This window comes from Bubalus kerabau, chromosome 4 (assembly GCF_029407905.1).
Source record: "Bubalus kerabau isolate K-KA32 ecotype Philippines breed swamp buffalo chromosome 4, PCC_UOA_SB_1v2, whole genome shotgun sequence".
Classification (NCBI taxonomy): Eukaryota; Metazoa; Chordata; class Mammalia; order Artiodactyla; family Bovidae; genus Bubalus; species Bubalus kerabau.
Genome location: NC_073627.1, coordinates 90,691,021 through 90,704,958, shown reverse-complemented (window position 1 = coordinate 90,704,958; position 13,938 = coordinate 90,691,021). Strand labels below are relative to the sequence as shown.

Genomic DNA, 13,938 nt, shown 5'->3' with positions numbered 1-13,938 from the left:
TTAGTGGATTAGTCGCGTCCGACTCTTCTGCGACCCCAAGGACCGTGTAGCCCTCCAGGCTCCTCTGTCCATGGGACTTTCCAGGCAAGAATACTGGAGTGGGTTGCCATTTCCTACTCCAGGGGAGGTTAGTAAAGTTGCTCAGTCGTGTCCGACTCTTTGCGACCCCATGGACTATAGCCTACCAGACTCCTCTGTCCATGGGATTTTCCAGGCAAGAGTACTGGAGTGGGTTGCCAGGAGGTTAAAACCACCCAAAAGTACACCGCCCATAGTGGTGTGCTGTGTTTTTTCGGCCACGAGGTGGCAGCAATTCTCCCAACTGCCCACGCACGTACAATTTTGCGACCGTAAGCTCAGTTTAAATAGGAGAACAGAACACTCGAGTCCTGTGTTCCCCTCCCAATCTCTCCTTCGGGTGGTTTTAATAATTTATAGATAATTAATTATCTATTATAATAATTAATAGAGCGGTTTTTCAAAGCTCTTCCGGCAGCGACGCTGGAGAGCGCGGGTTCTCGCGAGATCGCCGCCGGAAGTGGGTGGCTGCGGAGGCTCAGAGACTTCTCTCCCCGGACGGCGCTCGTTTCTTCGGAGCTGCTGCAGCCGTCCGCCCCGTGGCGCTCTCCCCAGGGAAAGAACTCACCGGACGCGGCCTTTCCCAGCGCCGAGCTCGCCCCTTCGGCTTCCCCAGCTGTACAGAGGCGCGCGGCCCAGCCGGCTGAGCCCCCGAAATCCCCGGCTCCTCCCTCCCTCCGTCTGCGCTGCAGTTAGGCCGCGCCCAGAGGCCCAGTCCGCGGCGGCTCCGGCGGGTGATGCCAAATACAGCCATGAAGAAAAAGGTGCTGTTAATGGGGAAGAGCGGGTCGGGGAAGACCAGCATGAGGTCTATTATCTTTGCCAATTACATCGCTCGCGACACCCGGCGCCTGGGTGCCACCATTGATGTGGAGCACTCCCACGTCCGATTCCTGGGTAACCTAGTGCTGAATCTGTGGGACTGTGGCGGTCAGGACACCTTCATGGAAAATTACTTCACCAGCCAGCGAGACAACATCTTCCGTAATGTCGAGGTTCTGATTTATGTGTTCGACGTGGAGAGCCGCGAACTGGAAAAGGACATGCATTATTACCAGTCGTGTCTGGAGGCCATCCTCCAGAACTCTCCTGATGCCAAAATCTTCTGCTTGGTGCACAAGATGGATCTGGTTCAGGAAGATCAGCGTGACCTGATTTTTAAAGAGCGAGAGGAAGACCTGAGGCGTTTGTCTCGCCCGCTGGAGTGTGCTTGTTTTCGAACATCCATCTGGGATGAAACGCTCTACAAAGCCTGGTCCAGTATTGTCTATCAGCTGATTCCAAATGTCCAGCAGCTGGAGATGAATCTCAGGAATTTTGCCCAGATTATTGAGGCCGATGAAGTTCTGCTGTTCGAGAGAGCCACGTTCTTGGTCATCTCCCATTACCAGTGCAAAGAGCAGCGTGATGTCCACCGATTCGAGAAGATCAGCAACATAATTAAGCAGTTCAAGCTGAGCTGCAGTAAATTGGCCGCTTCTTTCCAGAGCATGGAAGTTAGGAATTCTAACTTCGCTGCTTTCATCGACATCTTCACATCAAACACGTACGTGATGGTGGTTATGTCGGATCCGTCTATCCCTTCTGCGGCTACTCTGATCAACATTCGCAATGCCAGGAAACACTTTGAGAAGCTGGAGAGAGTGGATGGTCCCAAGCACAGCCTCCTTATGCGTTGAATATTGCCAAAACACGCTCTCTGAAAATGCTTAATTGCCTTCCCCCCACCCCCTTTTTTTTCAATATTCATAATGTCGTGTGCTTATAAGTGGGCTTTGAAATGTGTGCTGCTTATCATTTTCATCTTTCTTCCCTTCTCCCCAGTCTTTTGGACTCTATTTACTCACTTATCCAGTAGAGCTTTAAAGATGGCCTTTCTGAAAAGTTGGTATGGGGTAACACTAAAGTGGGTGGTGGTGTATGTGTGTATGTGTGTTCTGATTACCTGGTTATAGTAGATACACACAAAGCCTTTACAATATCTTCTGTATTCCTTACAAGGTTGCAAAGATGTAATGTTATTTTATCAGCAAGGTATTAAAATGCGTTTATAAATTCTTCTGGCTTCAATCACGAATAAACATTTGCTGTTAGCAGTTTAAAATATGGTCTTATTTGAAATAATTTGAAGGTGGTTAATATTAAAGCTGTAGATTCTGACTGCCCACAGGTACTGCTTAACTGGTAAATTTGATTGTGTGATCTTGGCTCCCCCATCGCCTTAAGGATGTTACTTAGCAACTGCAGCAGTGTGGTTAAGAGAATGGTCTCTGGAGCTAGATCACCTGAGCTGAGTTAGTATTCTAGCACTAGTATTCTAGTGCCTTCACTTACTATCTCCATGAACTGAGCAAAGTACTTTATTTTACTGTTTGTTCCCTCATTTGTAAAATGTGGATAAGAATAGCACTGCTTCATTGGATTAAAACAATATGGAAAGCATTTAGAATAGGGCCTGGCACATACTAATGTGTCAGTTGTCAATACTACCTACTGAACCATTCTTCCCCCCACTGCCAAATTATTGGCTGTGAAGCCTGGCGAAATAGGAGCTACCTACTAAATCCCAGGTATTCTTCAAGACTTAATGTGCATTTTCTTATCTAACCATAATTTGTAAGGCAGATTACTTTTATCTCTGTTAAAAGATGAGAAAACTGCCATGACCTTATTAAGGTCATACAGCTGCAACTTAGGCAGTGAAATTGCAGATCCTCGCCCCTTACATGCCACTACTTCCTCCATTGACAAAAACGTTAATCATAAAAATCCTAGCATTTTAGCCATACATTATTCCTTCATATAATTCCCCAAATTTCATAGATTGTATAAACTGAAGCCTAGTAAGTTAAGTGACTTCTCTTAAAGAATAGTGTTTCGCCTTGGGCAAGATCACTTTCCCATCTGTATTTATCTGGAAATTGAATAATTTTCAATCCGATTCTTTGATTACATACTTTCAGGGAAGAATTCTAAGATTCCTGTTTTGAGTTGGCAATGTGATATAGTGAAATAAAAAAGACCTAAAATGCCCTGTTTCAGCTGCCTCATATATTGTTTTAAATGAAATCTAAATATCTTAGAGACAAAACACCTCACCTCTCATTTTACAAATGAGGCATTATCTCTATATACAGACATGTAATATAAGTGATATGGAATTTCCAAACCTTTATAAAGTTATTTAACATTTATTAAATCCTTTATAGCAGCAACTGTGGATAACAAGGTCCCTACCTATGAAGGGCAAGAAGCTATTCAGACATTATTAAACTAATAGTATAGATATACTTTTAAAAGTCATTTTAAATTCCACATTTAATACTCTAGAGCTAGGTGCTATGTTTATTCAAAACTGTAGTATGTAAAACATTTACAAATAGTCCCATGGAGGACTCACAGATATTTTAAATTTAGGATGTGGCTTTGACATTGACAGTGCATAAGAAGAAAGGTGTATCAACTATATATTGGCAACTTAATGTGAAAGAGAATTTTACTTTAGCAAATACTTTTACATTAAGGAGAATGTCCTTAAACTTTATTTTAGTATACTTAGGGGAAAAAATAGTGATTCCTTTTATATAGTTCTCAAGGATTAAAATTTACTCCAAAGATCATGGTTACAAAATACATGGTAAAGAATGGTTTCAAAATACTTGTATTTTGATTCCAATTTGTTTTCAATTAAATTCCCCCAAATTGATTTTCTTTAACATGATATAGTTTTTATTCCACTTGATAACATTTTTCATGTTGAGCAATATTGTTTGCTTGTCCTCTTTAAGCATTTAAAACAATTAGGACATATAGGCAGTGTTCTTGCCTGGAGAATCCCGTGAATGGAGGAGCCTGGTGGGGTGCTGTCTATGGGGTTGCAGAGAGTCAGACACAACTGAAATGACTTAGCATGCATGTGTGCACTGGAGAAGGAAATGGCAACCCACTCCAGTATTTTTACCTGGAGAATCCCAGGGACGGAGGAGCCTGGTGGGGTGCTGTCTATGGGGTCGCACAGAGTTGGACACGACTGAAGTGACTTAGCATGCATGTGTACATTGGAGAAGGAAATGGCAACCCACTCCAGTGTTCTTGCCTGGAGAATCCCAGGGACAGAGGAGCCTGGTGGGCTGCCATCTATGGGGTCGCACAGAGTTGGACATGACTGAAGTGACTTAGCAGCAGCAGGCATTATCTGAAGTTTCATACTAATACAGAAGTCAGTTCATACACCTTCATCTTATGAATAGTGAATAAAAGTACATTCTGTTGTAATGAGAAAAAGTACTCTTATAGCAATAAATTAGCCCTCCCTCTTTACCATTACTTTAATTCCATCATACAGAACGCAAAGGAAACAATTCCAATACTTAAGTATCAGCTAAGAAAGAAGTATGTATGGTCACACCCCACACACACATCTACATAGGTATATGTGTATTTAATCAATACAACTGGAGAAATCACAACCATGAAAAAACATGATCAATAAATGAAAAATACTAAGTGAACAAAAATTAGCATAAGCTATAGGGGATTTTGGAGAAGGCAATGGCACCCCACTCCAGGACTCTTGCCTGGAAAATCCCATGGACAGAGGAGCCTGGTGGGCTGCAGTCCATGGGGTCGCTAAGAGTTGGACACGACTGAGCAACTTCACTTTTCACTTTCATGCATTGGAGACGGAAATGGAAACCCACTCCAGTATTCTTGCCTGGAGAATCCCAGGGATGGGGGAGCCTGGTGGGCTGCCGTCTATGGGGTCGCACAGAGTCGGACACAACTGAAGCAACTTAGCAGCAGCAGCAGCAGCAGCATAGGGAATTTTAGAGAAGGGACAGGACAATGGATAAGGAAAGAGACTTCAAGGTGAATGTGAGATTTGTTCTGAACCTTAAAGGACAAAGGGCTTCCCTGGTGGCTCAGCTGGTAAAGAATCCACCTCCAGTGAGGGAGACCTGGGTCCAATCCCTGGGTTGGGAAGATCCCCTGGAGAAGGAAACAGCTACCTACTTCGGTATACTGGCCTGGAGAATTCCATGGACTGTATAGTCCATGGGGTCGCAAAGAGTCAGACAAGACTAAGAGACTTTCACTTTCTAAAGGACAAATATAATTGTGGTAAGCTGGGAGATGAAACTAGGATGTTCCAGGTTCAAAATTGTGAATTAAGATTTTTAAAGACACATGCTGACCAAAGCACTTTAGTAAAAAAAAAGAGGGGAGACCATAGTGGAAGGGGGAATAGATGAATCTATGGAGGGAAACTTGTATGCCTTTAAATTTTAACTCAATTCTAGAATTACCATTTTAATGGTTTTTCCATTTTAAACAAAATGGTATGATCAAAGCAGTCCCTTAAGGACAAAAGGCATGTATGCAGGCAATAACGGACAAGGAAGAGACTAAAAGCAATAAGTCATAATCAAAATGGTTTACAAGAAAGTGACAGATTTAATATACTTTTGTTTATACAAGTAGCATACAAAGGACAGGGAAGAATGCCAAAAACTCTCAGCCTATCCCAGGTATGACTCATTTAACAATGTGGTTTTTGTAAATCCATTAATATCTAGGTATTTTGATCTTCAGATTCTCAGCAATTTAGGGTCTACACTTACTGTAAGCTTCAGCTTCCATTCAGTTCAGTTCAGTTCAGTCACCCAGTCGTGTCCGACCCTTTGCAATCTCAAAGACTGCATGCAGCACGCCAGGCTTCCCTGTCCATCACCAGCTCCAGGAGTCTACTCAAACTCATGTTCATTGAGTCGGTGATGCCATCCAACCACCTCATCCTCTGTCATCCCCTTTTCCTCCCACCTTCAATCTTTCCCAGAATCAGGATCTGTTCCAATGAGTCAGCTCTTCACATCAGGCGGCCAAAGTACTGGAGTTTCAGCTTTAGCATCAGTCCTTCCAATGAATATTCAGGACTGATCTTTTAGGATGGACTGGCTGGATCTCCTTGCAGTCCAAGGGACTCTCAAGAGTCTTCTCCAACACCACAGTTCAAAAGCATCAATTCTTCAGCACTCAGCTTTCTTCACAGTCCAACTCACATCCATCCATGACCACTGGAAAAACCATAGCTTTGACTAGACAGACCTTTGTTGGCAAAGTAATATGCTTTTTAATATGCTATCTAGGTTGGTCATAACTTTTCTTCCAAGGAGCAAGCATCTTTTAATTTCATGGCTGCAGTCACCATCTGCAGTGATTCTGGAGCCCAAAAAAATAAAGTCGGTCACTGTTTCCATTGTTTCCCCATTTATTTGCCATGAAGTGATGGGACCAGATGCCATGATCTTAGTTTTCTGAATGTTGAGTTTTAAGCCAACTTTTTCACTCTCCTCTTTCACTTTTATCAAGAGGCTCTTTAGTTCTTCACTTTCTGCCAAACAGTTTCCTTATCAAACAGCTAAGATCTATAAAGCAGTATGGTGTGAATAGTGTACCTAGCTTCTTTAAGATACCCCAGGACTAAAGGCGAATCTATATCCCCTGGCACTGACTCTCAAGCTTCTTATTAAGCCTAACAATTACCAGGGAAGCATATTTAAAAGTGGAAATTTCTAATCCTCATTTTAGACCTACAGAATCCACATTTTTTAAGATGTATCCCAGGTAATTTCTTGAGTCCATCTTAGACAAGTCATTTAAAGAAGGTCCCTAGCTTTGGTATCATTATCTATAAAATAGGTACAATATCACTATCTTACAGAGGTTTAAGAATTAAATGATATAATTTGTATTATTAAGTATCTAATACATATTATTAAGTATCTGGGCTTCCCAGGTGGTGCTAGTGGTAAAGAATTTGCCAATCCAGGAGATGTGAGAGACTCGGGTTCAATCCCTGGGTGGGGAAGATCCCCTGGAGAAGGGAATGGCAATCCACTCCAGTATTCCTGCCTGGAGAATCCCATGGACAGAGAAGCCTAGTGGGCTACAGTCCATGGGGTCACCAGGAGTCGGATATGACTGAAGCAACTTAACATGCACACATATTAAGTATCTAGGAATGGCCCTGGCAATTTGTAGATGCTAGTATGAGAGCTGCACCTTCTCCTTAACATATTAATTTTGAGCTTACCAGTACTGGGTTTCTTAAGACTAGAGAACAGTTTCCTTGAAGACCTGCAGAGTCCCTATTTGTTCTATTAACTAATAAAAGAATATGCCACCTGAGGAGAAGCTTTTCTCTTCCACTTTCTTTTCCACTGCTAACAGAGTAATTATATGTGTTTTTCTTATGTCTTTTCTCACACACACCCACACACACATGCCTGGCCTTCAAACTTGGATCAAACAAGCAACACAAAAGAAAATAAGCCAAATGAGTCATGAAAGATGAACTATTAAGCCCATCTACTTCCAGAACTCTCTCCTTCAACTTTTCTCCTCTTCTGGCCAGTTTCTTGGCAAATGGACAAAGCTGTGATGGTTAAGAGCTGGCATTAGACACAGGGGTGCTGTAGGTGCTATAACCCTTCCAGCATGTACTTAACCTCCTGGTTCACAGAGGATAATGGCATGTATTCACCTGAATGCTAAAGACAAGCCTTTCTCTTGGCTGGGAGGCCTGACTAAATCAGGCAGGACACTGTACAAGAGACCTCACATCTGACTCCCATTTAGAGTCCAGAAAGCCCACTCCTGCAGCCATATCCTACACCTTGGCCTTTTAGTTCTGAGAGGTCTTGTTGGTTTATTAAGGAAGGAAAATAGGGTTAAACCCTAGCTTCATCACTGACATAGCTGTGTAACACTGAACAAGTTATTTAACCCCAAATTCAGTTTTTTCAAGTTAATTTGAAGCTGTTCTATAGGCAGTTGGGGAACTGATGGTTTTAGAGGAGGAAAGTAACAATACAAATTAGTTCCCCCAAAAATAGTGCCCCTCCAAAAAAAAATACAGACTAATTTTTTACTTTTTTCTGTTCAAATAAAACACTAGAGTTAAATTCTCAAAGTCTAAATTAGTCTAAACATAAAACTGCTATACAATCCACTGAATGGATTTATAGTTATTGTCCCTCAAAAATATCTAGTCATCTTCCACTTTTTTCTTTCTACCCCAGTCTTCACTATCATCACAGGCACTTTATTCTATCAAACATCATTTTTCAGGACCAACCTACTTGAATAATCATTAAGCCTCTTTTGAGCTTTCTCAAACTTAAACTTTGTCATTTTGACTATACATTACTCTCCTCACTTAATAGAAGTTATTTCCCTAAAAAGAAAAATCATATATCTAATAGCTATTAAATAAACCACTTGATAAAATTACATCAAAAACTACTCTTTATGTTAATTAACTGAATTAGGACATAATAAATTAGCCTACTACCTTGTCATTTACTTCATGCTTACAATATTACTCTGGCTTCCTGGGTAGCTCAAATGATATAGAATCTCAAGAAAGAAACCAAAATGGCTTCACATAACTTGATATTTGCTTTCTAATACTTCACAGTTCAACCCCCTATCCATACAAAGCAAGAAAATCCAAACATATTCTCCTTACCTAAAAACAGTAGAAAAGGCTAACAGGCATTATTTAAGACTTATTTAGACTTTGAAAAACAGTTACACTTCCCATGTGTATTTAAACTGCAAATTAGTTTTTATTTTATGACATTGCTTCAAATTAAGTGCATCATAGTTAAACTGACTGGGCTACTGCTTCATCTTGTCGAGTCAGATGGAGATACTTCTGCATCAAGGCTCTTATTCAAGATTTCTTCTTCTGCAAAATTGATTTTAAAAAGAGAAAAAAAAGGATAAACATTATAAAGAAAAAGTATGTCAAATTCCATGTAATAGCAAACTTCAGTCTTCAGAAAAAGTTCACAGGCAAATACGTAACTGTGATAAAATTACCATTATTCTCACTGAGGTACCTCTTTGCCAGAGGTACATCTGTCCTAGAATACTTTTTAACACACCAGTGTTTAATTATCATGGGCAAATCAGAATGATTTATAATCTGTATTACCAGATCTATATCTGTTCTAGCATGCTTTAAGAGCAGTTTTTGTTTTGTTGAAGTACAGGTGATTTACAATATTGTATTAGATTCAGATGGACAAAGTGATTTATATATTTCTTACTACCTATATTATATTGATTTTATATTTTTTAACATATACATTATACATATTTTATACTATATTACATATTTTTCCATTATTTTCCATTATAGGTTATTATAAGATATTGAATACAGTTCCAAGAGCAATTGTTTTTAACTCTTTATGATGAGCAAAACTTATCTGCCATCCAGCTTCAATAATTATTAATACTAATTGTTACAAGTTGAACTGTGTCCCTTCCAAAAGAAGTTCTAACTTCTGTACCTCATGTTAAAGTATATGTTCTGCACCTGATGTTAAAGTTCTAACCCCTGTACCTCAGAATATGGCTTTATTTGGAAATAGGGTCACTGCAGACATATTCAGTTAAGAGTAGGATGGGAGCACAATGGGCTGTCAGTCTATACGATGAGTATCCTTATAGGAAGGTACATAAAACACAAGGGGAGAATGCCATGTGCAGGTGGAAGCAGAGATGAACTACACTGCCACAAGCTAAAGAACACCTGGGAGTATCAGAAGCTAGAAAAGTCAAGGATCATCCTCTGTGATTTCAGAGGGAACATGGTCATGCCAACACTGTGAGCCTGAGTACTACCCTCCAAAACTTGTTTCCTCCAGAAACAAAAAAATTTCTGTTGTCTTAAGCCACCAAGTTTGTGGTACTTTGCTATGGCAGCCCTAGGAAAGTAGTACACTGACCCATCTTGTCACCACACCCCCATCAAATTACTTCAAAGCAAATCATAGATGCTATAAGTTTTGAGATATTTCTCAACGTTTTTAGAACCATCTTCCATTAGTGAAGATTTTGACAAGATCTATTTTCAGTAGTTTGTATTACAAAAGCAACAGGTTCCAGGATTTTGGTTTTGTTTTCCACCCCTGTCCCATACCAGTTGTAAGTTATATACATCATCTCATCACAAGAGATTCTGAAAGTACCCATAAAAATGATGGGTTCACTTTTCTCATCCTGACTGAAGGAATAAGGAATATATTCTGTCTCATTAACAAGATCGTGTAACAGTCACTGAATACTATTTTTACAAGAAGTTGAGAGAAAACTTTCAACAGGTCAATATGCCCACGTCTAGTTAAATCTTACCTGTTAAATTAGATAGAAGTTCTCCAAGGTTACATGGTATTGTGGTCTTTAATCTTTGTTCCACTGGAGAAAACTTAATTAGTGGTGAAAGAGACCGTTTTCTTTCACCAAGGGACATGCGTGAAGATGGTTTTGTATAGTCAATGTGCAAATCATGAATGCCCAAAAAATTAAGCATATCATCAGTCTGCATCTTTTGTGGAGTAAGGCTCAATTCTGGTTTGTGTCTTTCAAGTATTTCAGGATTAGAGAGGTAAATTTCTTCCCTTCGCTTGGACGGAGATTTCTTCAGAGCCTCATATCCACTGCAAGTAGCCTGTAAATTGAAGTCTGATTCTGGAGTAGTCTGTTTTTCTCCCACAACATCTTCTGTGAAAATGCCACTGTGCATAGGACTATTTGGTTCCAGGTTAAAAGTGGCCTCTGTACTACTGGGGCTAATAAGACTTACGTGACCAACTTCTGGAAGAGTTTCATGTAATATGCCAAAATCACCATCTTTAAAACTGGAACTAATTCCACTTGATACCTGAAAACAGTTCCATAACATACTGTTATACATGGAAAAGTCTTCGTAAGAAGCTTTTGATTGGTCTGATATTTTAATATTATCTTCTTCACTGCTACCTAACACATTTCTTCTATTGCCTACAGCAGGGGAAAATGTCTCTATTTGGCTAGTTTCTAAAAGTTTGTTCTGTAAAGTTGTACAGTCCAAATCTTGCATACAAATTATGTCCTTATTTAACAAATCTGATGGATTTTGTGTTGTTGGTTCACCTATGCAAGTGGTCACCACGGGTTTCTGAGGCACACACTCGAGGCAATCTGAAACAATTTTCTCTTCAGGCAGACGAGAATGACTAGAATCGGACACAGTGGCTGCTGACAAGAAACTGGCCATGCTAAACTCTTTTTGATTATGCACCACAGGTAAGGATTCTGGCAATTCTTCTCTACGTTCAGTATCCACTTGAATTGGTTCTGTACTTCTGTTATCTTCTGTATCAACAGCTTTTCTCCATGAGCTCTGAATTTCACTTACTAATTAAATGAAGAGGGAAATAACACAAGTTGCTAATAAATTCCCAAATAGAACATGCAATTAAACATTTCATTTCTCATGCTCAAGATAAAGCTGCTGACTCAGTATATGTTCATAGGTATGCCAGCTGAATGACAAGGCTCCACAATATACCAAAGCCCAACAACATCAAAGAACCACATCTCCAAATGATCACACAACAAACAAAAGCTGTTCCTGAAATATGCATATACTTTCACACAGCACATACAAATTACATGTGTTTAAAAGATATTTTCTTGTCCATCTAGGCCAGGGTTCAGCAAACTTTTTCTATAAAGGGCCAAATAGTAATACATCAGGTTTTACACACCATCTTGTCTGTGGCAACTGTTCAGTTCTGTCACTGTTGTGCGAAAGCAACCATAAAAGATATGCTGACAAACGAACAAAGAAAGAAAGTGAAGCCGTTCAGTCATGTCTGACTCTTTGCAACAACATGGACTGTAGCCCACCAGGCTACAGAATCCCATGTAGTCCATGGGATTCTCCAGGCAAGAATACTGGAGTGGGTTGCCATTTCCTTCTCCAAGGGATCTTCCCAACCCAGGGATCGAACTCAGGTCTCCCGCATTGCAGGCAGACGCGTTAACCTCTGAGTCAACAGGGAAGCCCTACAAATGAACAAGGTTGTGTTCAAAACAACTTTATTTATAAAAACATACAGTGGGCGGATGTGGTTCACAAGATGTAGTTTGCAAAACACCAACCTATACAGTGGCTAGGTTCAACCTGAACTGAATCCATTTAACTTTCAATATGTCATTTCTAGTAGTATAATGGAAATTACACTTACTCACTCACCCAGGATGGTGTGCCTACATGAGGACAAGAATATCAGAACTTTGCCTATGTGATACAGGTTGTAAGGAGAAACTACTAGAGAGTCTGACAAGCTTGGGAGCAATAGATGAGATCTCTGTACACACAGTTTTTGGCTGATGCTGCTGGTTGTTGACTAGAAGAATAAGGCCTCCATACTCTATAAGTGGGCTTCCCAGGTGGCTCAGTGGTAAAGAATCTTCCTGCCAAAGCAGGAGACATGGGTTTGAGCCCAGGTCAAGGAGATCCCCTGGAGAAGGAAATGGCAACGTACTACAGTATCCTTGCCTGGGAGATCCCATAGACAGAGGAGCCTAGCAGGCAACAGTCCATGGGGTCACACAAAAGAGTCAGACACCACTTAGCAACTAAACTCTATAAATGTTGATCACAAATCAGATGTGGAGGCAGAGGATTCTATTAAGTAATCAACTAAAATATTTTCCAGGAAAAAGCCAAGTAAAACAACAAACACAAAACTGTATAGTCATCAGGGCAAAATAATACTGCTGAAGGACTGCCATATGAGTGACAGTGCTCACAGTATTTCAGTAAAAGTCCCCCACATCAAAACAAATACAGCCAATGCCACTAAACTGAAAGATACAGAAAACAATTTTAAAATGAATTTCAGAAGATCTGTCAGACCATGGTTCTAACAGTAGTATGTCTAAGAAAGAAAAGTGACCAAAAGCATTATTAACTTACTCAAGTTTTCTGGAGTTCGGGGAATTTGACTCCTTGTTAAGAATGGATTAGAAATTAGAGAGTCAATTAGTTCCTCTAATTTTACTTCTTTTTCTTCAGAGAGCTGTGGTGAATTAGATACAACTGCCCTTGCGACCTAAAACAGAAAAGAAAAAGTAAATCAAAAATATAAAACCCACTGGTAGACTACAACAAAAGCCATAATAACAGCAACATGCACAAAAATAAGCTCAACAATGTAGCTCCCAGACACTTCATACAGACTATATAGGCACAATCCTATAAGGTGAAATCAAACCCCAAACCCATTTCCTCCCTTCTTATCTTAAATGAATATCCTGTTACATAGAGAAAAAGATAAATCTTTATACCTGGAAAGATTTAGACATAGATAGTTCTGACTACAGTGATCTGAGCTATATGCCACACTTATGAGCGTCACAATTCCATATCTGCTAAAATGACCAGTTCTAAAGCATACAGGTTCTTCTTAAAGTCCACTGAACAGTAGCACCTCTATTAATAGAGTACATTATGGTGACAACATACTTCTTTCTCAGTAACCTCACCATCAGACATAAATTAGTGAACAAAACATAGGAATATATTTTTAAAATAGAGAAAAGTGTACAATATGAAAATAGCACTCTATACTAAATTTTAATAAAACCAGGAAACAAAAATAAGCAAATTAAAATCTCTGTGCCCTGAGATTCCTAAAAAAGAAACTGCCTACAACCATAATCAAACTGACTCCATTTCACCCTCCTCCATGAAAAGAGATGGCTTCTTAGAATTCTAACACTAAATATTCCTTGTCATAAACACCACTATTGTTGTTGTTTAGTCACTAAGTTGTGTCCGATTCATTTGCAACCCCACGGACTGTAGCCCACCAGGCTCTTCTATCCGTGGGATTTCCCGAGCAAGAATACTGGAGTGGGTTGTCATTTTCTTCTTTAGAGGATCTTCCCAATCCAGAGATTGAACCCGCGTCTCCTGCATCGGGAGGCCGATTCTTTACCACTGAGACACCAAGG

The 13,938-nt window shown here is 40.1% G+C and overlaps 2 protein-coding genes across 4 annotated transcripts in view; one reads left to right on the top strand and one right to left on the bottom strand.

The window, feature by feature from the left end:
• Positions 1-511: 511 nt before the first annotated feature.
• Positions 512-2,182, top strand: RRAGA (Ras related GTP binding A). The gene has a single exon (XM_055577963.1). It carries the CDS (start codon positions 816-818, stop codon positions 1,755-1,757), a length of 942 nt encoding a protein of 313 aa, XP_055433938.1. The 5' UTR covers positions 512-815; the 3' UTR covers positions 1,758-2,182.
• Positions 2,183-8,684: 6,502 nt separating this feature from the next.
• Positions 8,685-13,938, bottom strand: part of HAUS6 (HAUS augmin like complex subunit 6) — a 39,313-nt gene continuing 34,059 nt past the window's right edge. For 2 of the 3 annotated variants that reach the window (XM_055577959.1, XM_055577960.1), the window contains exons 15-17: positions 12,899-13,034; positions 10,285-11,328; positions 8,685-8,830 (exon numbers count right to left, since the gene is read on the bottom strand). In XM_055577959.1, the coding sequence (XP_055433934.1) occupies positions 8,769-8,830; positions 10,285-11,328; positions 12,899-13,034 (1,242 nt within the window). In that variant the 3' untranslated portion in view covers positions 8,685-8,768. Of the gene's footprint in view, positions 8,831-10,284; positions 11,329-12,898; positions 13,035-13,938 lie in introns of those variants that run through there. The other variant, XM_055577962.1, reaches the window with a different exon arrangement.